At 50.8% G+C, this 22451-nt stretch overlaps 1 protein-coding gene across 47 annotated transcripts in view; it reads right to left on the bottom strand.

Annotated features, from left to right (window-relative positions):
* Window positions 1-22451, bottom strand: part of Celf4 (CUGBP Elav-like family member 4) — a 287815-nt gene that overhangs the window by 205353 nt on the left and 60011 nt on the right. For 43 of the 47 annotated variants that reach the window (XM_052741697.1, XM_052741701.1, XM_052741693.1 and 40 more), the window contains exon 2: window positions 5088-5170. In XM_052741697.1, the coding sequence (XP_052597657.1) occupies window positions 5088-5170 (83 nt within the window). The other 4 variants (XM_052741726.1, XM_052741738.1, XM_052741739.1 and 1 more) reach the window with 4 other exon arrangements.

Raw genomic sequence — 22451 nt, forward strand, 5'->3', positions numbered from 1 at the left:
TGTAAAACTACCCGGAGAATTCACAGCCTCTAAACATGCTAACTACACCCTTCATAAATTCGTCTCTAGTTTCTGTTATCATATCACTGTCTCTGGGGACCCCTGGCTTGTCATCATTTGCCCTTTATAATTTATTCATCTTCTTGCTTCTATCCTTTCTACTTATCATTCATCTTTACAGTTGTACATAAAATTAGATGGATCTTTCAGTGGCAGGGCAGTTTGAGAGGGGGATGGGTCTCTTTGGGGGAAGCCCCTGGAAGGCTGGTGGAGGACCCACTGGAGCCTCCTCTAGATGCCAAGGTGGGGCAGGCAAAAGGAGGCAGGAGTAAAGAGAGGAGGGAGAAAAAAACAGCGAGGGGAGAGAAAAAAGAGGAAGGTGGAAATGAAAGACAAAAAGAAGATATCCAGAATGGAGGGCAGGAGCAAACAGACCAGAAGAGAAGTGAGAAAAAAGAGAAAATGAGATTAAGGAGAAGGGAAGTGAGAGGGAGATGCTGGAAGGGACAGAAGAGCTGGGGCTTCAACTCGAATTTTACGTTTGGTAGGTTTTTCCATCTTACGATCTTCCTTAGCAAACTCACAGAAGGTCACCCTGATTTGCCTTAGAAATGACAGTTCCTGCACTGCAAGCACCTGAGTTGGGGAGTATGGATGGCAGGGATATTGCATGTCTCCTGCATGACTTCAGGGGTGGGTGGGAGGCAGCAGAGTGTGCTAGTTGCCCACGAAGGGCACAAAAGCCCATCTTTAACTAGCAGATTGGAGCTTCGATATTTACCAAGAAGAAACAGCTCCCATTCAGCATGCTAGCTCCCCTCCACACTAGCTTCCTCCTCACTGCCTCCAGGCCTCCTGCTAACTGGAACCAGCCCCCCCTCCCGCCCCCACTTCTTCTAGCTCTGGCCAAGAACCTTTGTGCTGCTGAAGGAGTAATTCTGGCCACTTCTCATCACATCATCCGCATTTCCCTAGCCAGAGCTCTGTTCCCTAGGCCCCGTATTCCTAACTTTGGGAACAGATGGGCTCTCCCTGGAAGACAATCCTCTGCAAAGTCCCAAAGGCCAGAGCAGCTGGAGCTCAGCAGTGGGGCTGTGTTTTAAGGCACACAGTTCTTCCACTGGGCCTCCCATGCACTCTCAAACTCTGGATAGCTCTTGGGCCTGGTGTGCGACATGAACACCTCTCTTTCAGGTGGGCCTTTTGGTCAGGTTCCTGCCTTGCTGTGCATGCACAGTGCAAGGCTGTTTCTTGCTACTCTAATGTCGCCATTGAACTCCCAACTATCTTCCTGCCAGCTCATATCCTGAAGGAAACCTGAACCCCCCCTCCCCCATAGCCATCTTTGTTCCCTTGAAAGTTCTAAAGCAACTGACAGCACTAACAGAAGTGAAGAACTTGAGTGGCAGTGGCGGATCCAGAGCTATTTATCAACTTGTGATCAAAATCATGGTGTCTTCCTCACAGGGTGGTCTTAAAAAAGAGACTGAGGCAAGGGATGTGATAAGTAGCATCATGCCTATCATTTACATAGTGCTTATCAAGTATTCACTGTGAATGCTAAGCAGTCGACTACACTGGCCACTTTATTGTAACATCTATTGTCTTTCATGGTTGGTTATATTTGTGTGTGTGGCTTCTGTCCCCAACTTGATGGGCAACTACAAGAGGGAAGGGGATATATTGGAAAATCCTTGCCGATGAGTTGAGAAGCCACATTCTGTGATTGTACCCTGTAAACACCAATGATAGAAGGGACTGGTCTCCTAGCAGGAAAGAGTGAAGAGAGATAGACAGACAGAAAGAAGGGAGGGAGGGATGGAGGAAGGGAGAGAGAGAGAGAGAGAGAGAGAGAGAGAGAGAGAGAGAGAGAGAGAGAGAGAGAAAGTGCATCATGCTGACTTTCTGGCAGAAGGCCATATTCCCAAGGACCCTGGTGAGGCTTCATGGTTTAGTAATCTCACTCTACTGAAACCATGCCACATTCAAGAATAATAATCCATTTGTGACACTGGTCCAGGCGATGACTCCATCAGCCCTCAAAGCAGCTTCAATTAGGCTGGTTTCCAGGGAAATTGGCCTCTGATTCAGAAGAACAGCCATTGGGGACTTCTTCCCTAAAATTCTACTTATTCCAAGAACAATGCTGGTTCCCCTTTCCTCCTGGATGAAGGTGAGTGAGGAGTGCCTCCGGTCCAGCTGCAGCTGCTGCGTTGGTGTTGTTAGCTGTGGTGGTGTGTGCACATGCACTGATGTGTCTTTGTGTACAACAATGGATTATTTTTCTTGCGGGAAGGTGTTACCAGCTCTGTAAGTTGCTAGGAAGCAGGATGTGTTGCCTGAGCCAGCTTTCTCTCCTCAGTAAGAAAGTAGAGGGGTGATTTTTAAGGGATTGATTTGAATGGATTTTGAAGTCTGGAAAGAATGCCTAAATTGCAGAGGTTACCACTTTTCCAGGTTCCCCTTTCAATTTCATTCTCCTTTAGTCAGACACAGAGGGTGCCCACTGGGACCCCTACTACGGCTGCCCCAGACAAGAAGAGGTTTCTCTTGTGCCCCACTTCTAACCAAACAGGCAGCTGTAAGCACAGCCTCAGCTGGCAGGAACACGTATGATTTGGTTGAGCGTTTTGCTTGGACCTCTCTCTCTGCATTTGCTGGCGGCACACTTCCTCTGATCTCCGAGGAGAGAACCAGCTCACAATAATAACGGCAGTTCTGCTTTTTGGGATCAAAATGACTCCACTTTAAAGCATAATTTTACTCGGTCATTTTGTTTTCCATTTGTCTGCATGTGCATTTGTGTGGGGACAATGTGCCCTCAGAACCTGTAGCTGCAACTCTATCTTTTTCCCTGTGTCTCCCCCTGCGAGCTCTGCCTGCCCAGAGAATTGTGCAAGCAGGCTTATGAGACTGAGTCTCCTCAGGAAGCCTTTGAAGAAAGGTCTGTGTTCCGGGCAGCACAGGGAACTCTGGGCTGTGTCTGAGACCTGCCAGAGGCATCTACTTCCACCCCATCTCTGCCAACATATATTCATGGTTCTTTTTGCCTCTTGCCCAACTTGTCTTTGTGATTTCAGAAAAATGCCACTGGATCTCCCAGTATGAGGGATTAGCGCAGATTATGGGGAATGGTGTTAATTATCGGTGGAAGGGGGGCTGGCGCCTCGCTCCAACGTGCTCCTGATTTCCCCTGGGCCTTTCTGCCTGGTAATAAGCCTTCTTTAATCTGGCAGGCCCCTTGGTGAAATCAGCACCACGGACAGTGATATTGATTGCTTCTGAGAAACCATCACAGCTGCTCAACCAAATTACCTTTGATATGTGACCTTTAATGTAATTACTGCAACATCAAAGTATTTCTATAAATTATTAAAGAACTAATACACTCCATCATTTAGCTATTCTATTGTATGTAAAATAAACAACCACGAGTTAAGGCTAGGTCTGGAACAATCCACAGTTGCTTTTCCTTTTTCAAAAATCCGAACCCTCCTTCCACCTTCCCCTTTCCGTTTCCCCATCTGATTCCGGCCTTTAGCCATTATGAAACTCTCCAGCAACCTCTCTCAAGCTGATGGAGGGCCTCCCATAACAATGTGGTATTTTCTATTCCATTTGGGTGGTTCTCAAACATCTCTCACAATCTCCCCCCCAAACAAAGTGCCATAAACACTTTATTAATCAGCACAGACCTTTCTGAGAAACCTTTGACTACCTTACAATATGGCTTTATGCGTCACACACAACGTCGAGCACATTTCTACCATCCTACAGAGGGCACCCAGAAAGTATTACTATAATATATGTGCATGTAGTCGCGCCACTAAAAAACCAACTGGGAACGGCCACCCTGCCAAAGCCCCGCTCCACACAAAATCTGTGCGCGCCTGCATTTCCATACATTTGCATCCGCGGCTATGTTATTAAGATGACTCAGCCCCGTGCTTTGCAATCACAAATACCAAAATACAATACAAAGGCTGTCATAATGGAAGGAAGGGACTGTGTAATTCCGCATTCTTGACCCAAAGCCTTAATGAAAGACCTCTGAAGCAAGGGGGGTGGGGTGGGCGTGGGTTGATGTGGGGAGCTGCTTCACCCTGGGGTGTGCCATTTGCTCTCATCTACCTGGTTAACCTTTCCTGCTGTGGGGCAGAAATGGAAACGTGTGTTTACATACGGTTTGCTTGGTAAGAATGTAAACACGCATGTCTAAGCATAGGCGTGCATACATCGAGAACACACGTGCTTCCCAGCAGCGCCCACTGTATACGCAGATACATTGCATATTTGTTTATTCTTTAAACTATGCCCACAAACACACCTCCTTCCATTTATCTTTAGATGCTCAGCGGGTGTATATTTCCTAACCCCCCAACCCAATCTCTCTGAACCCACAGGAGAGACCGCACAGACCCTTGACCCGAGGGACACTTCTTATTTTATGGTGATGAACTAGCTTCGATAATAGCCACGGCTGATATCACACCCAGTTAGGGGGACCATAAATAATTCCCTTCTCCCCCTCACAGAAGCTATAAACCAGGGCCAAGGCGCGATAGTTTATCAAAGACGAGGGCTGGCTCCTTAAATAAACCGCGGTGATCTCACTCGCGGCGCCGGGGATGCGCCCCTCCCACCGCGGCCCAGGGCTCGGGAGCCGCGGGTGCCGGACCCCAGCGGGGCCCCGCTGGGTGCACTCGGGAGCGAGCCGAGCATCGCCCAGCACTGCGCGGCTCCGGGCCCGGGACATTCAGCGCCTCGCCCCGGGCTGTGCGCGCGCTAACCCCGTCTGGGCTCGTGGCCACGGCCAAGTTCGTCCCCCGTCGGGCCTGGACGGCCAGGAGCCGCGGCGGCGGGCTCGTCCGAGCTCAGTGCCCGAGGTCCCTGCACAGATCCCGCCACCCCCCGCCACCCCCCACCCCCCCCAGTCGCGCTCCCTGAAGCTCGAGCCCAGGGGCTTAGCGGGAGACAACCCGGCCCGCGGGGTCCCTGCTGTCCCCGCCCCGCGAGTCGCGGCCCGACCTCCCGAAGTCGCCCCCTGTCGGCACGCGGCCGGCTGCGCCGTGGCCGGCGCCACTTACCCCGGGCAGGGTCTTCTGCTCGTGCAGCGCGCTCTGGGCCTTCAGCGCTGACTCACGCTCGCAGTAGGTGAGGAAAGCGCAGCCTGGGAGGGAAGCAAGCGGCGACAAGGGTCAGTGGGGGCGCCCCCAGCCAGGCCCGGCCCGCCGCCGCGCCCTGCTGCCCGCCCCACACTCCCGCCCTCCTGCTCGTCACGGCTCTCCCCACCTCTCTCTCTCTCCAGGGTGCTCTCTTCGGTGCTTCCCTGTCCCTCGGTCTCCCGTCTGTCTGCTTCTCCTTCCTCCCGTGGCTTTTCCTATTTTGCTTCCTCCGCCGAGTCCTCCCCACTCCCCACGCCCCCCCTTTCTGCCCGCGGGTCTCTCTCTGTCCTTGCGCCCTGGTGCTTCAGGCGTTTCTGCCTTCTCCCCACTCCTTGTCCGTGTTGTTTTTAATCAATTTCAACTCTCGCCCCTGCACCTCCCAGGAGGGGCAGTTTTCCCCTTTAGCTCCCTGCTTCTTTAGCTGTTACCGCCAGTGGCTCCTTCCTTGCTCGGCGCCCCTCAGCAGTGCAAGAGTCGGGGACCTTCCAAATAAAGGCCAAATTTGTAAGGGAGAGCCCACCCTCTGGTCAGTTGTCTTAATCAAACGGACAGGGCTGTCATATGTCCTTTGTGTTCTCTGCCCCGATTCCTGCTGTCAAATCTGTGGTGAGGGTCTTCACACACCTCCCTGTCTGAAGGGTTCTTGGGCTATCAAACCCACTGAGGCCTACCCTTGTTCTGCCTCTGAACTCTGAGGACAGCTCTGCCTCACTCCGCCCCACCTGCATCTTCTCTTGTTAAAAGAGCCGAGCATGCTCTCCAAGGTCCTGTCTCCTTTTCCCTCTGAGCCATTGTAACAACTCCACTCCACTGCTTGTCAGGGACTCCGGAGCGCTCCGTGCAGTGCAACCTGCTCACGGGAGGGTTCAATGCCTGTCTGCAGGCACCATGACACGGGAACAGAATGCGTGGTGACAGAAATGGTTTTGAGAGTTTCCTCTACTGACTGGCTTCAGGGGCCCCTTCCTCTGTCTGCAGGTGGGACTGAATGCGGCTTGGTGCTCCTTGCAAAACCGGCTGGAAGCAATGGTAAAACTGCAAAGGCCCGTTTAGGCTAAAACACTCTTGTTTGTAAAGCCACCCATGACCCTACCCTAGAGAAAAGACCTGCAGGGTAGACCCCTGCCTGCATGGTCTTCTGTAGCCTCCCTGCTCCCCGTCTCTACTCCCCACCCCGTTTTCTGTGATCAGTCAGCTCAGGGCTATGTCTGCTCTCTCCACGTTCACTGCTCCCAACCCAGCCATTTCATGAGTCTGGTTGAAGTGGCTCCTGACTGCTCCAGTCCCTCCATGGGCTACGTCCTTTCCTCACTGACTCCCCGCTACATGCCTTCTGGTCCTTCAAAGGCCATTTACTTCTTGAATGTCCGCTCTGTGATAGACTCAGGCTCTTTTCTCCCGAGGGCTTCCAGCTGGCAGTGGCTGTCTGGTACATACCTCAGTTCTAGTCATTAGACTTGTTGTGGACACTTGATGCACCGAGTCCCCACAACGTCCTCCCCAGTGCCTTCCTCCCACCCTCAAGTTTGTACCTAGCAACCTCTGTTCCTCCCCTTCTGATGCAGAAACAGATCCTGCTCCCCCATCTTTGCTGGCTGGAGAGGCGGCAGGAAGGGAAACGTGTGTGGAGGGAAACTGAGGTGGAAAAAGGAAATAGAAGCTCCAGTTTCAGTGCTGGCTCTTCCCCCTGCCAAGGAGTCTTCATGCCATCCTCCCTCCTCTGGACCAGGCCCACATCACCCCTCCTCCCTTCTCTCCCTCCTCGTCCCTCCTGGTCACTGGCAGACGGTTATTGATGGAGACACAGGCGACTGAAATGAATAGCGGTCAGAGGCCCCGTGACGTCGTCCCTCCTGCTGCCGCCTGCCTTTCCCAGGGGTGTCTTTCCTCCTGTTCCCTTGTCCCCTTGTTGGCCTTGTCTTCTGCCTGCTGCAGAGAGGCAGCCAGTGTCTCAGCCACACGCAGGCAAGCCAGCTTGGGACAAGGTCAGGGGCAGGTTTGGAGAGGAGGAAGGAAGAGAAGGACAAGGAGGAAGTGACCATATTGTTCTCACAGCCCAGAAAAATAAACTAGGGATCCCAGACGGGGAAATCTGTTGCTTTTGTCCAGCTTCTAGGAATTTCTTCCATTGTTTTCTGAGAGGGCTCTGAGCTCTCAGACCCAAGTGATGCCCCCCTGCCGTTTCCACCTCTGAACCTCTCCTGCCAGTTTTTCTCCTTGCTCACTCCCCGGCTTCCTTACTTTCTTTCATCCTTTTGAGACATAGTCTATCTTAGAGCCTTTATCTACAATGACTGCTTCCTCACCCTTCCCCTTCTACAAGCCTGGCCTGCCTTCCTCCTTCACTGCCTTCAGGTATCCACCAGATGTGACCTCCTCCTCAATTCTCTCAACCCCCTCACTTACCACCATCCCAACCTCCCCGACACACATCTCCCCTCCCCATCCTTCGACATATTTCCTTCCTATTTGTCACCCACTACTCCCTGACCTTAATATCTATTTGCTCATTGATTAGCAATCTCCTAACACTCAGACGAGGCCAGGAACTCCATCTGGTTCTGCTTCTGCTCGCTTCTCTGGGCTCAGAACAGGGGTAGAGATGCCTCACTCCTTGAGAGCACTGAATTCCCAAACACCTTGGCTAACTTGGCAGTCGTGATGGAAGGGTTACAGAAATTGTCTTCAGAAGCTGCCAAGAGATGCTCTGGTCCCTTGGATGATGCTACATGCTGGACTGCCTTTGCGGTATGGGTCTGAGGTTGCTTGTGAGGGTCAGGAGGTGGGTCACTGCAGGCTGCCTTTTTTCCTTCCTGTAGGCTCCCAGGTCAGGCCTGACAGTGCACTCATAGCCCTCTTCTGGAATTCCTTGAAAGTGTTTATACACAGCTCTGCTCAGAAGAACCCCGTACCAGCCACAGGTCACTCAGGGCTTCCTTTTTCTGAATCATGGGTCCCTTATCTATCCTCTATATCTATCCTGGAGACAGTAATCCCTCTTAGAAGCGTGTAGAGAGACCTGTTAACCGGTGGTTGCTAACCAAAGCTGAATCTGTGGAATCAGCTGTGGGTACTTGTTCCCTCTTGTGATGTAGAAAGTGGGGAAGGGCAGAAACCCTTCCTTCATCCCCTGTTCTCCTACCCTGCTGTGAGGAAGGTCCACCTTTACACCGTGGCACCTGGTGCTTCTCCAACCATCTCTCTGCAGCTGGATCTGTACTTCACTTTCCAGCAGGGGAGATTAGCCTGCACACTCAAGGCTTTTTGAGGAAGGCAGATATGGATAAGCTGCTCATAATGCCAAATCCAGAGTGCCAGGAAGGACTAGTGTGCACCTTGGCTGAGATGAGAGCAGGGCCCCAGGGGATGGCAGCTTTGGGGGAGAGGGGGCTGTAGGAGGAGAGCTTGCCCTCACAGGGTGTGTACATAGCCATGGGTTTGAGATGGAGGCCAAGGTGGGACCCCAGGGGCCAAGTCTCTTCAGATGCTGGCAAGGCTCTCCTGTTTAGGAACAGAGCAGAGGCACTCAAAGCTCCCACCAGGACAGCTAGCCATTACCTCCCATAGCTCATTGCAGCTCCTCAGGCTCTGAGCAGTGAGGCTGGGATAGTTTGAAGGAATATGGATCTTGCCAGCCTCAGCCTGGAAGCTACTAAGTCAGACACACTCACTGTCTTAAGGTGTATAATGGATCCCTCAGAGCCATCCCTACAGAGGCCCTCTATGAATGCACAGTGTGGGTGGCAAGCAGATTCTGTCATGGAGTAGCTATGCACAGGATACTGTGGGAGGTCCTGTCACAGGGCTTCCACTTAGGGACTAGAAAAGCTCTAAGAAAGAAGTATCCTTTGTAGTGGGTAGCTATTCCAGCTTTGACCTGGAAGTACCACCCCCATTGAGGCTTTGGTAACTGTCATGCCTACAAGGCAGAGCACAGACAGGACCCTGAGATCCGGATGGGCAGCTCCCTTGGTTCCTGGATCCTGGACGCTGGAGGTAGACCGAGCAGAGTTCTCCAGAGAACACCGCTGGACTGCGCTTCACCTTTCCCAGACCCTGTAACCTATCCCTTCACTTGTAAGTTACCCCACAAAATAAACCTCCCTTTTAACTACGTGGAGTGGCCTTAATATTTCTAACAATAGTCCTTCTATTGGTGGGACCAGTGACATGGAGATTTCTCCTGGCTTTCAGGCACAGCCGTCCTCTCCAAGTTCCCATCCTACAAGTACATGGTCTGGTCTTTATGCTCAGAGAGGAGGGAACAATAAGCCATTATGGCTGTTAGGAGTAGAAAAAAACTGAAAACCCAAGAAATGTCCCCAAGGCGGGGATACTTCTTTTTAAAAACCAAATATTTTACAGTAGTTAAAAAGGTGAAATGAGCCTTGTGGTGACTCACACCTTTAATCCCAGCACTCGGGAGGCAGAGGCAGGCGGATCTCTGTGAGTTTGAGGCCAGCCTGGTCTACAGAGCGAGTTCCAGGACAGCCAGAGCTACGCAGAGAAACCCTGTCTTGAAAAACCAATAAATAAATAAATAAACAAATAAACAAACAAATAAACAAAAAGGTGAAATGATCCTTAATGTGCCAACCAAGAAAGCAGCATTGTCAGATAGGAAAAGCAAATTGTATGATAATTGGCACCATGGATACACAGTGGAGGCATCTTCCTCTCCTTCTGTATGCACTCTCTACATTTACAGGCAAAGTTACAAGGAGCTGAACACGGGAGCATGAGGCCCTAATGGGGGCTGTATCCCCAGGTGATTTTGCCCTTTTTGTTTGATTTGACACATTTAGACTCTGTATTCACATTATCACTTGCATAATTAACTTGCACCAAAAAAAATGATCTTTACAAAAATAGGAGAATGGAGTAAAAAGAAAGTAGACAAGAGCAGGTAAGACAGAATGCAGGACCCATAGCCTGTGTTGAGGACACAGCTGGACATCAGCTGTCCTTCAAATGCACCCTGAGAACAGTCTTCTGTTGGTGGGGCAGACACCCTGCTGCCTCAGCATCTCCTCTGTGCTGGAACTGGGCAGTACAGCTCTCATCTTTGAAGCAGGTTCTCTGCCTGGTAAGCCGTAAGTGTGAATTTGCTTCACAGCCTGAGTGAGAGGAGTTGGTGTTTGGGGAATGGGATCCGTGACAGGGTAGCTAGTTGCTCTGAGAACATTGCCAGACTTTCTGGTCTTTTGAGATCTTCCCAGGTGTGTGGTGAGAAACTACCCAAGTGATCCAGAGACTCTCTGGGTGAGCCATGATATTGCCTTGAGCACCCACTCTCTAGCCCCTTTTACCAGCTCATTGTTGACCTCCTCCCCTTCCAAAGTCTACACACTCTCTCATCTCCCCTTAAAGCACTGAATTGAGCAGGATAGAACCCCAGTCTGTCAGAAAAGGAAGGAGCTTTAGAAACTATCTGGGTGGGAGTAGAGACTGAGGAATAACAGGATTAGAGAGAAACTGCATACAGTGCTGTGTCAGCAGCTGATGGTCTGGGTGCCTCCTCTTTCTCACAGCTGGAGGTGGGCCCTTATGCCTACGTGCCCACTTCTGCTGGCCCACTCTGACCTGCCACTCCCCTGGCATTCCCAGCTCTGCTGTGTGCTAAATGCTCTGGCCCCGGTTCACTTTTCTTTATATAGCCACCTAACCTTTTCCATCTTGCCGTTTGTATTTACTCATCCCTTCCATTTGCCAGTTTCATGTCTGTGTCTTTGAATAGACCGCTACCCTGCGAGAGTGGAGACACGATCTTTATGTCACTTGGATCAGGTGCAGGGCTGAGAGACCAAGAGCACACATGGACGAGGAGCAAGAGACCTATGACTGAAGCCTGAGGAGAGATTGGGAACCTTGGGACCTAAGTACAGGAAGAGAGGAAGGAAGGCAGGAAGGGATGAAATAACACGGCCTGGTCACAAGAATCCAGCTGGGACGAGAACGGCAGAATGGGTGGTGTGGAGGCATGAACAGGAGAGGCGTGGGCAAGGGTGTCTACCTTTCTCTGTATCGGAGCAGCCTACTGCCCACCATGGGGCAAGGGGCATTGGTGATGCCTAGGAAAGTGGGTGGAGCCCTCTCCCACGTGGGAGAAAAACACAGGGCTGCAGAATTAATTGTACCGAGAGATGATGGCAGTAATTTACAAAGCCCCCGTGAGCCGGGATAAAAGGCCCTTGTCATTGTGAAGTGAAGGAAGAACAATTTCCTGCCCAACTCGAACAGGGCTTGAAGCCTGGGGTGTAGTCATCACGGAAGGAAAGGCTCCCGATGTGACGGGCTCCCCTTCCTCCCCCCGCAGCCAGGCCTCGGCTTCCTACTAATTGAATTACAGAATTAGTCAGAGGAAGGTGGCCTTAGAATAGGAAGATCTGGACTTTAATAAAACATCAGGTCTTTCAGGCCTGGAATCAGCTGGCTTGGAGGAAGTAGGAGAGAGCTGGGGGATGGGGGAGATCAGAAGAACACGCCAGTCAGACCCAGGGGAGGAAGATGAGGAGGGAAAGAGGGGAGAGGGATCAGGAAGAGGGAAAGCATTTGGGGCTGCATACCTATCACTTGGCTTTGCAAGCACGTTAATAAAAGGTCTTTCATGTAAACCAGAACATGTTAAAGCATACTGGGCTGGTGAGCTGTCAGAGGATCTGTCTCAAATCTGGATCTACTGGGTGTGCTATGGGGCCTGAAACTCCATCCTCAGTGAATCTCTTCTCAGGCCACCATCCTGGCCCCAGGATGCTCCTGACGATTCCTTGTGGGATTTAACATGGAGACGTAGCCTTTTGCTGAGAAGTGATGTCAGGGTCTTGGGTGGACAGAGGGAAGAAGGACAAGTCAGAAAGTGTCCCCAGAGAGAAAGTTACTGCTGTTCTGAGGCCATATCTTTCTGGTCTCTCCCCTTGTTCTGGGACTTATATAATTCCCCTGCGTGTGGGCCTATCCCAAGCCTGCTCCTCTTCCAAGAGCCACCTCTTGGCTTCTAGTCCAACCCACCTGCTTATCACATGCTGGAGACTTCTATGTGGTCTTACCCTTGAACACTGAACACTGCTTATGATATGACTAAGAGTGAACCACTCAAGAATGGCCCAGCAGGCAGGGTAGTGAGCAGGAAAACTGAGCACCAAACCTCACTCTCCTGTCCTTCCACCCAAGTGCTGTACCATCTTCTCAAGACCCCTTCTGATAGTTCCTGCAACATAAACCTTTCCAGCAGGACCATCTTTCCCATGCTTTTTTCTGTTTCCATGGTCCATTCCCACAGCTCCTGTAAGTCTTCCCTCTCCAAGTAAAAGACAGACATTCCCCAGCCACAGGTGGCATCTGACTTCCTTGGCATCCCCACTGCCTTGGTAGATTTGGAATGTTGTCCTTCCCCCTGCGACCTGCTCCATGATTCCCTCCACTGGAGCCTTGTGTCTTTCCAGAGGTGAACCACACTCCTTCCTCCAAAAACCTTTCCTGACTCCACCAACCTCACATCTCTCAGGGTCCCTGGGGACTACCGACTTCATTTGGCAGTTAAACTGTGAATCTTGGTCTGCCTCATATTTATGTGTCTGCCCACATTGGAGATACTCTATTGTAGGTGCTACTTATAGGGGAGAGGGCATCTCCATTCAGGGCCAGGTGAATTACATTGCAGAAGATATCCCTAAACTCCAGTCTTTGGGAAGCTGACCAGAGAGTAAGTTTGGGCAATGACTGGGTGAAGGACAGAAAGGGTTTGAGGGGTGAAGCATGAAGTCTGAGAGAGTGAGTCAGGGGTGGAGCCATCCATTTTCCCCAGAGGAGGCAGCCTTGAGGTGTGGACCAGATAATAAGCTGTCACTTCATGCAGTCTGAGCCCCACCCTCCTGGGGTCTCCTTTCTAAACCAGAAGAGTAAGGTCCATGCAAGATTGTGGCTGAGTTTCTGCAAAATTCAACTCAATTGCACATTGTAGAAGGAGAATAGGCTTCCTTGGAGCTCTAAATTTATTTCCTCCTTCCCTTAGCCCCTCCTCAAGATGAGGATGGCCTAGTGCTGGGGTGACTCAGATTTATTGACCTACACTGAGACTCTCAGGGGAACAGGACCTACCTACCTCGTCTTTCTCTTCTTGTGGGACAGAAGGCACTGAGAGACCACAGTGGCTCTGAATGAGGAGCCACAGACCTCAGAGGTTTGAAGGACCAGCCTGTCGGTCCTTTGCCAAGCAACTCTCTGCCAGTTGCCCTTGTTTACACCCTAAACACCAGAGAATTACATGTCTGGTGTTCTATAGCACTATGAAAAAGGACAAAAAATGTACACGACATGTTAATGGCCTCACCTCTCTCCTGGCGAAGAGCTCCCCAGTTCCTGGCCAGGGTTGATGACCCAGGAGCCAGAGGAGTAGGCCAGGAGTAAGTAGCCTAGCCTTTCCATGAAGGCCTGCAGAAAATCTTGTCTGGTCATCTGACCACACCGTGGCCTCTGTTCCTATAACCACAAGGCTGTTGCTGTGGCCTTGCTCTAGGCTGGCAGCTCCTCAGAGTCCCCAGAAAAGCACAAGGGTGTCCCTATCATGAGCCATCATGAACTGATTCTCTGGCTATTATATGCCAAAGCTCTGTCACAGCCACAATTTGATCACTCTTGAATGTTAGAGAAGATGTGGGCTGTCATCAGCCTTTGACAGCTCAGAAGTAGTCTGGGAGAGGCACCCGCCATGACTATGGCAGGACAGGCACCCACCATCTCTCATTGGCTGATTTGGGGATCAGTTCCTATCATCCACCCCATGGGTCTTGGATAGTGTCTAAGGAACAATATGAGTGTGGTAGATACTCAGAGAGATGCTTGGATTACTGAATAAAAAATTCTCCCTCCCTGCCTTCAACCCATGTCCTTCACTTGAGGTAAGGGGCTCAGGGATGACCGAATCTCTTCCTTCAGGGACACAGATAGTCAGCTGAGGTGGTGCCTGCCCTCACTTACCCCTGGGTCCTCTTAAGCACCAGTGGCCACCATGCCAGAGTTCTTCCACAGCACATCAAGGTTGGACTCTAAATGCCTGCAGAACATCTGCTCACACCAATGCCAGAAGAAGTTCTCTGCTAGAACCTAGAAATCAAACCTGTTCCTTTCTAATTAATGTGGAGGGCAGTTTAGATCTCAATTTGAATTTTCTAAGACCAGTGTAAGAAGCCAGACTCCATCCTGTAGGGGTGGACCACTGGCTCTTAGAGGTCTCCTAGCCATCACCAGACTTTAGGAGATCTCTGACCAAATTGAGGTACATCTTAACTGGCTTGGGGAAAGAAACCATTTCTGATATCCCTACCCATTTTGGGTGTCTACTATTTCTTCTTTTGTCTGTGTGGAACTTGGTAGCTTTACACACAGCCTAGTTCCTGTCTGACATGCTGACCTTAGTGAATGGGAAACATGTGGTGCCTCATCTGAGCCTCTGGTGGCCCAGGGAATTTTGGGGGGCAGAGACAACTCGGTAGATATCTACTATTTTGCCCAGGGATCTCCTCAATGGAGACTTATATGGTGGTTACTAGAATTAGAGGTGGGGGTAATTTTCCAGAATACCCTTCCCTACACAGAGGAAGCTTGGAAGTATTTAGCTGCTCCCAAATCTGTCACCATGTCAGCAAGCCTGAAACTCTCCAAATGCACCACAGAGACTGATCTTGTCCCTCAAGGTGCCATGTGTGCTAAGGAGAAGATGGAAACTAAAGAGAACAGGTCACAGCAACAGGCAGTAGAGTTATGAGTCCCTTGAGGGACAGAGACTCTTCCTCTGTCACACTGCTAAGGTCATCTCTCCAACAACGTGTGTCCATGTCACTCTTGGGACTTGACTGTCACACCCTTCCTCCAGGATGCCTTCCCTGTCCCTGAATCATTTAAAAATACTTTATTTTTTATATCTGTGAGTGTTTTGCCTGCATATATGCCTAGTACCTGTGGAGGTCAGAAAAGGATGCTGGATTCCCTGGGACTAGAGTTACAAATGGATGTGAACTGCCAAATGGATGCTGATACTTGAACCTAGGTACTCTTGAAGAACACTGAACAATCTTCCCAGCTCTTGTTCCTGGATCCTAACCAGATCCTCCCATCCAAAGAGCCCAGCTAAACTTACAGCTCCTCCATGCAGCCCTCTTCAGTTTCCTAGCTTCTACTGATTCGCCTTTGAATGAGCACCTCCTTCCATGTTCAAATACTCAAAACCATGTGTGTTCGAATGGTGTCCTGCTGTTGTCATCTGTGGAAATCACATCTCTCCAGTAAGACCACGGCTGATGGGCTGGGCTCTTCACTCAGGCTCCAGTACTAGAGTCTCCTCTGGGCAATTGGACTGAACTGGTCAGAATCAGAAGGGGAGGCCGTGTCCACTACCTTCCGGTTGCAGTGGAGCTGGACCTAAAAGACCCTGGAACTGCAGTCTCAACTCTCTTTAGCTTCTTCCTAACAGGGTGTAAGCCACAAGAGCAAAACAAGGTGTGTATGTGATATGTGTGTGTGTGTGCGTGTGTGTGTGTGTCTGTGTGCATGTGTGTGTGTGTGTGTGTGTGTGTGTGTGTGTGTGTGTGTCTGTGTGCATGTGTTTGTGTGCCTCTCTCTTCCTCTCTGTGTATGCACATGTATATGTGCGTCTGTGTTTATGCCTGTCAATGTGTCTGTGCCTTTCTCTCTCCTCTGTGTGGGTGTCTATGCCTGTGTGTGTCTGTGTACTTCTTTCTCTCTTATTGTGTGTGTGTGTGCGCGCGCGCGTGTGTGTGCTTGTATGTGTGTCTGTGTGTCTATGCCTGTCTGTGTGTTTGTGTGCCCTCCACGTGTGTCTGTGTGTCTGTATGTGTCTGTGCAAACCCTCCCCCTCGTGTGTGTGTGTGTGTGTGTGTGTGAGAGAGAGAGAGAGAGAGGAGAGAGAGAGAGAGAGAGAGAGAGAGAGAGAGAGAGAGAGAGAGAGAGGAATATGCACAACAACAAGAAAAACCACAACCTTCTGGCAGGCCACAGTCCACCTCTCCACAGAGGGTGCCTTTCTCCCTTACTCTCAGCTGTTTAAGCTGCTCTCTTGGCTTGATTTTGATTTTCACCCAGTGTCAATCAGACAAGCGCAACCACAGGCATATTTAGCAATATTTAACCCAAGGGCTGCAACAAGGGAGGGGTCTGTGGATATGACAAGAGTGCTGGGCCAGAGAGTCACTCCCTGTGGCCTCAGAGCCTATTTGAGGGACCAGCCAAATATTTAGAGGAGTGTGAGCTCTGGGCTTGGGGTAGAGCGTCTCCAGTTTACCCTCAAATTGCTGACCCACGAGGGTGCAGGGGGTAGGGGGTGCTAGGGGGAGGTTCTAACAAGTCGGGAGGATGAACAGAGTCCAGCGCTCAGTTCTATTTCTTCTCTCCATCGAATGCCCACATAGCCAAGAGAGGGAAAAAGAAAACTGAGCCAACCAATCAGTTGACTGTATCAAAGACCCGATAAGCCACGTGACTAGGAGGAGGGCTGACATTTCTGCATGGAGTGACACAATGCCCCATTCATCTCACAACCATTTATTGGCCATACACAATTTTTCAGATGGTGGAAAACATACCCACTGCTTTATAGGAGTCCCTAGATAAACACGAGCAAGTCAGCGGATGAGTGTGTGACAAACATATCCTGTGAGTCAAGGCTTTGTCAGGGCCCTTAGGTGGCAGAGGACAACAGTTAACACTCCCTGATGTTTGATTATGTGTTGGTTTTTGTGTTAAGTGCTTTACATGGACTGACACATTCAATATAACTCTATAAACTAATAAGGTTCTCATCCCATTTTACTGGGCAGGAAACATAGGCAGCAAAAGATTAAAGGTCTTGTGGTTAGGCCCATGGCAGCCAGTGCATCCTGAATGCTGCCTGGCCCCTGCAACCTTGCTCTCGTAGTTGCTTCACTCTGCCTAGGCCCAAACCCATTGCAAGGTTTTTGTTCCTGGCCTATGGTGGCCTTGGAGGAAGCTTGTGTTAGGACAAGTGCAGGTACAAAGACAAAGCGGGTGAACTGAGTTCGGGTCCCCTGCAGTGATGTAGGAGGGCCGGAGCCTGAAAGAGCATCAGTCCCGTGATGCTTCCTCCAGACACTGCTGGCTTTCTAGCTTTGCATTCCCCCTCTTCTCCTCTTCTCCTTCCCCTCCCTTCCCTCATCTCCTCTCTCCTTCCCTCTCTTCCTCATTCTTATTTCTTTTCTATTCTTTTCCCTCATTCCCTTCTTTTTTTGTCTCACAACTTGAATCCCATATTCTCTATTGTACACTGCTTATTGCTCTCCTGACTACACTAGACAATTTTTTACCCTAACCCCAGACTTAGCATAGACCTCAAGGTTCCGGTGAACAGACAGCTGAGGACACTGAGAAAACCCACCCAAGCCCCATTGCCTAAATGTTTCTATCCTCAGGGTATCTGGAGTCGTGGAAAGGGCTGCAAGCCTTGTATAATAGGCGGGGTTCTGACAGTAGCTTGTTAGAGGAGCTTCTGAGTAGTTTATGGAATCTGCGTGTGGACAGGCAACAGTGAATACTTAGCTGCTGCGGTTCCTGGTGAGCAAAGTCCCTAAGATGTAATGAATTGGAGAGGGTATTGATATTACTGTTACTGTCAGTAGTGATGGCCACGATATGATGCTCGCCATTCCCCATGGTGTGAAAAATGACTTTAGCCTTTAGACTCTCTGCTTCCCTGCATCCGACCTGCACATGTCACTGGGTTGAACCCTACTCCCATCTATGCTCCCCAGAGCAGGCGCCCTGCTTGTCTTTCTGCATAGCCAGCTCGTATGCAGCTCAGGGTGATCTTGATTTGCACCGAGAATCTCAGATGCAAGTGTGTTTTGTTTACCTCATGTATCTAATATGCTAATGACAGGCGGCTGTAATGAGCTGGCAGGGACCAGAGTGACAAAGAGCTAGAGCTTCATGCTTCCCCAAAGAGGCACTGTGGTGTCAATTGTTTCTTTTGTGAGAGGAATTTTCAAGACCTGGGAAGGTGGGTTGGGAGGGAAGGAGAGAGGAAAACGGGAGTGTTTTAGACAATGCTTAGAGGAGCTGGATCTCCAGCTCAGGAGTGGCACAGGGTTCAGCCACTTTGGTAAGGGACACATAGGTAGGGTAAGGAGCTCCAGGGGGTGTCTATGGGAGAGCAGGAGGAACAGAAGCCCACTGGGAAGAAATGTGGTGAAGTTTGGGCACCGCATCCACATACCTGTTGAGCTCTCAAGAGGCCTCTGTGAACTCAATGATGGGAACCAGCTCCATGGGCACTTATCTGTCCTGCCTCTGCTACAGGGCTTGGCATGAGGCAGAAGCACAGGGTGAGGGGTAGACAATGGTCTACAAGAGAGTGTTGCATGGAGGCCTTGAGCAAGCTCTTGATGGGTGAATTGCAGCCCTCAACAAGTCAATGAAACTTTTCATATCTTAGTTTCCTTTTCTGTGAAATGAGTTCGATAAATTCCTGCTTAGGAGTCCAGGTCTCTAGAATCAGTGAATGAATGAGTGGGGATGAGGAAGGAACAGAAAGTAGGCACCTCTCATAGATGCCTCATCTTACAGATGAGGGAAAGGATGTGTGTGTAGGTCAAAGCTAAACAACCCCTCCAAGACAATGAGATAACTAGGGATCAGATCCACTGCTGTCCTTGGAGATGAGTGGAGAGTACCAAGAGGCTGGAGAGCCCAGGGCAGCCTGAACCCTGAGCAGGAGCAGCAAGTTCACATCATTAGCATGAGAGGTCTCCAACTGCGTAGGCAGAAGACTGTGCATCAACAGATGGGAGAATATTTCCATGGCTTGCCACCAAACGGAAGGCAACAGGGGAATAAAAGCATGTGTGGACATATGGTTGTATCCAGCCAGGCCTTCTGCCCTTTCTGGGTGGATAATGGGCAGTGGGTAGAGTGACAGGTCTGAGAATGCTCATGTACTCATAGAGGTGTGTAGGGCTCTATTCTCAAGATGACTGAGAGGATGGGAAGGATTAGGGATGAGAAAAGGTTGTGCAGTACACTGAATCAGTGAGTTGTGCCATTCAAAACCACCCCTAGGCCTTACGTTGTTGCTATGCAATGGGTCTGATTCTCTCAGCTATCCTGTCATTTTCTCCTTGAATCTATCTTGTCTCTTGGCTCTCTAATACACGTTACTTTGTCTTGGCTGAGCGATCGATCCCTCTGGCCAGGAAAGCCAGCTGGATGGCTGAGCCCAGCAAGGCTGGGGTGGAGAAGAGTCATGTCTGCTGGCTGCTACTCCCTGGACTTTCTGCTAATGGGCAGCTGTGGGCCGTGGCCAAGGCTGACCACATGGACTCCACCTCCAGTTTCACACACCCTTGAGGTTTGGGACTGATCTCAGTGGTGTCTGATACACAGGTGAAGCCAGAGGAGGGGAGAGGGTTCAGGACTGCAGTACATTAAGGTGGGGGTTCGTGGTGAAGATGGTCTGTGTAGCATCTAGTTGTCAACAGAGTCAAGGCTGAAGGCAGAAACTGGGGTGAGCGGCCAGGCTGGGTCCTCTATCAAGGCCCTGATGTTTGCGACCCTGACCTGTTAGTGTGTAAATTTCTACCTAAGAATCAGATTGTTTTGTGGACATTCCAGCAGCTGAAGGCAGGAAGAAAAAAATCAAAGCCCGGGATTTCAATTCAACTTCTTCTGGTGACCACATGTGACTAGATAGAGCATCCACTCCCTGAAGCCAGCTACTCTCAGTTCTTTTAGTAAGGACTCAGGGGCTACTGTTTGCCCAGCTCTGGCCTGGGGATGGGAAGAGAGGAAGAAGACTGGAGACATGTATCTTAGGGAGTGGCTGTGGATAGAAGGAACGTTGAAGAAGGCCATGGCCCATGGTGGGTGAGCAAGCATCAGTTACTGGTGCCCAGGGGAAGAAAGGGCAGGGGAGGTTGTCAGGGGAGTCTTTTCTGGAGGCACCTGAATGTTTAATGGACAGAGGGAGGAGGAATGGCTGGATGCTTAGGAGTACAATGTCAGCAGGTAAGTACAGAGCATGACTTTAGGAATTCAGTCCTGTGCTGATCAGTATGGGGCTAGCCTACCCTTCCTCTCTGCTCCCCTTCCTCTCCCCCACCTTCTTGTCCTTTCCTCTCTTACCAAGGTTCTGTTATGGAGCAAGGAGCAAGCTACAGTAAGAAGGAAGAGGCTCCAGGGACTGAACAAGAAGCTGTAGAGGAGGGCAGCTCTCATTTCGTGCAGTGGTCTCTGCAGCGAAGGCTGCCTCCGCCTCCCATGGCCAGTCCCCCCATGAACCTTCAGCCACCAAGCCGCCCATTTTTTGTCTGCAGGTCTATATATAGATGGAGAGGCACACTCTGGAACTGCATTTGATGTAGCCCTCTGGACTCCAGCTAACTTTTGGGGAGTAGTTTTCTTGGGAGCCTGCCAGTCCAATTCCTCCCTCGTGAACACTAATTACCGCACAGACCTTCTCCATGAAATCGGTGCTGAAGCCATTTCCATCCAGGCGGCTCTCCAAGACGAAATTTTTCTACTGGGAACCGACAGCCGCAAATAAACCTACCATCTACTTAGCAACCGAGAGCAAGAGCTGGCGGGAGGTGGGGAGGGAGGAGGTGCTGGGAGAGTGGGAGGGAAGGAGAGAGGGAGGGAGAGAAGGGAGGGCTTGCCTTCTCCCTCCTGTTCTTTATTTTTCAGAAAGGATGCAATCATCTCTCCCCAGGAAGGTGGTACAGAGTGGATTATAAGACAGTGTGGTAGCTCAGGATGGGGGCGCAGGCACCCGCAAGGCCATTTCCTGCTCCTGGTTGCTTGAGCTTGGCCGGACCCTTCTCGGTTCTGCTGGAAACTGAGGCAGCCCCTTGTTCAGTCTGAGCTTTCTTCTCTTTTTCCCCTTTCTAGTCTTCATCATAGCCCTGCAGGTCTGGTCCATCCCTTGCTCCCTCTGTCTGGCCAAAGGATGGTCTCCTTCTCTCTATGTCTGGAGCGGTCATGCTCATTAACTAGAGAAGGGGTATCAGCAGCCTCCACAGGGCAGCAAGCAGTCCCTGAACTATCCATTCTGACCTCAGGAGGGCTGCACTGTACACCTAACCACAGAGTTGGCTCTGCCCTCTTTGTTGCCAAATAGAATATGTGCACTAGCTGTCCCAAGAAGGGGGGAGCTAGAGGGAGGAGCTTCAGCCTGGCGGGTGGGGTTGGTATGTCACTACGCACTTGTGAGTTGTTGCCATTTCTCCTAGTTTGCAGAGGATGGACCTGAGGTTCTGAGAGGTTGCAAGGAACGTGCCCGACCACTTGTAAGTAGGAAACGACAGGGCCGGGCTTTGATTGGATGAGTCCATGTCCAAAGCTCGGTGGTTGCGAGGTGGCTGGAGGTCAGTCCCTTTTTTCACCTGCCACCGTCTGTCTTAAAGGTCAGCCCAGGCCTCTACTTTCAACCTCGGATGCAAGAGCACTTACAGCCGAAGATCAGACAAGAAGGTTTCATTTCCCCAGAAGGCTCAGGGCAGCTGCAGTGAGCTCTTATGACTAGTGGCCACTTGCCATTGCTGGCTCACCAGCCAACAAACCTGACTGGCCTTGGAGACTGTGCTGGGTCATCATCCAGTCAGCAGAGAATTTCTCCCTCCTGTGGCAGAGCCTCTGCCACACTACGCCCAGCTGTGTATTCAAGGATTCCCCACCAGGGCCTTAGCTCACCTCTCCCAGAATCCTTTTGGTCTGTCATGGAGGCTGCAGACACTGTAAGGTGTCTAGCGCCACCATCTTCGCTGGTGAGGCTTGCTGAATGCCTTTCTTTCTCTGGCCCTCAGTTTCTCCAGCCACCAAAAGGGCAGAGTAGCTCCTGTCTTGGCCTCACTGATGTGAGTGTGTGTTGCAGATAGGGGGAAGCAGTGCAGTCTCCTTGCTTGTTGGGTGGTGCCCTGCAACTCCCCTGATTCCTGTGAACACAAACTCTTCTCATCTAGGGTGGGATGGGTTAAGGGTTGAACTTAGATTTCCTCTCTAACAAGAAGCAGTTAGGCTGAGAAACTCCCAAAAGGCCCAGCAGAGCAGCCTGTAGAGAGTCCTTCTTGGGACAAAGGGAGGCCAGGAGTCCTGGGAGAACTTTCTATGAAAAGAAGCCTGGGTTAGAGATCCTGGAAATACATATCCAAGGACAAGCTCCTTCCCTCTTCTAGGCACCTGTGGCCTTGTTTACAGGGTGGGGAGTGCAGCTGGATCAGCTGACTTAAGTGGCCCTTTTGTGGAGCTGGTTTGGGCATTAGTTAA

The sequence above is a fragment of the Peromyscus californicus genome, unplaced genomic scaffold (assembly GCF_007827085.1).
Source record: "Peromyscus californicus insignis strain IS unplaced genomic scaffold, ASM782708v3 Scaffold_17__1_contigs__length_78620276, whole genome shotgun sequence".
Lineage (NCBI taxonomy): Eukaryota > Metazoa > Chordata > Mammalia > Rodentia > Cricetidae > Peromyscus > Peromyscus californicus.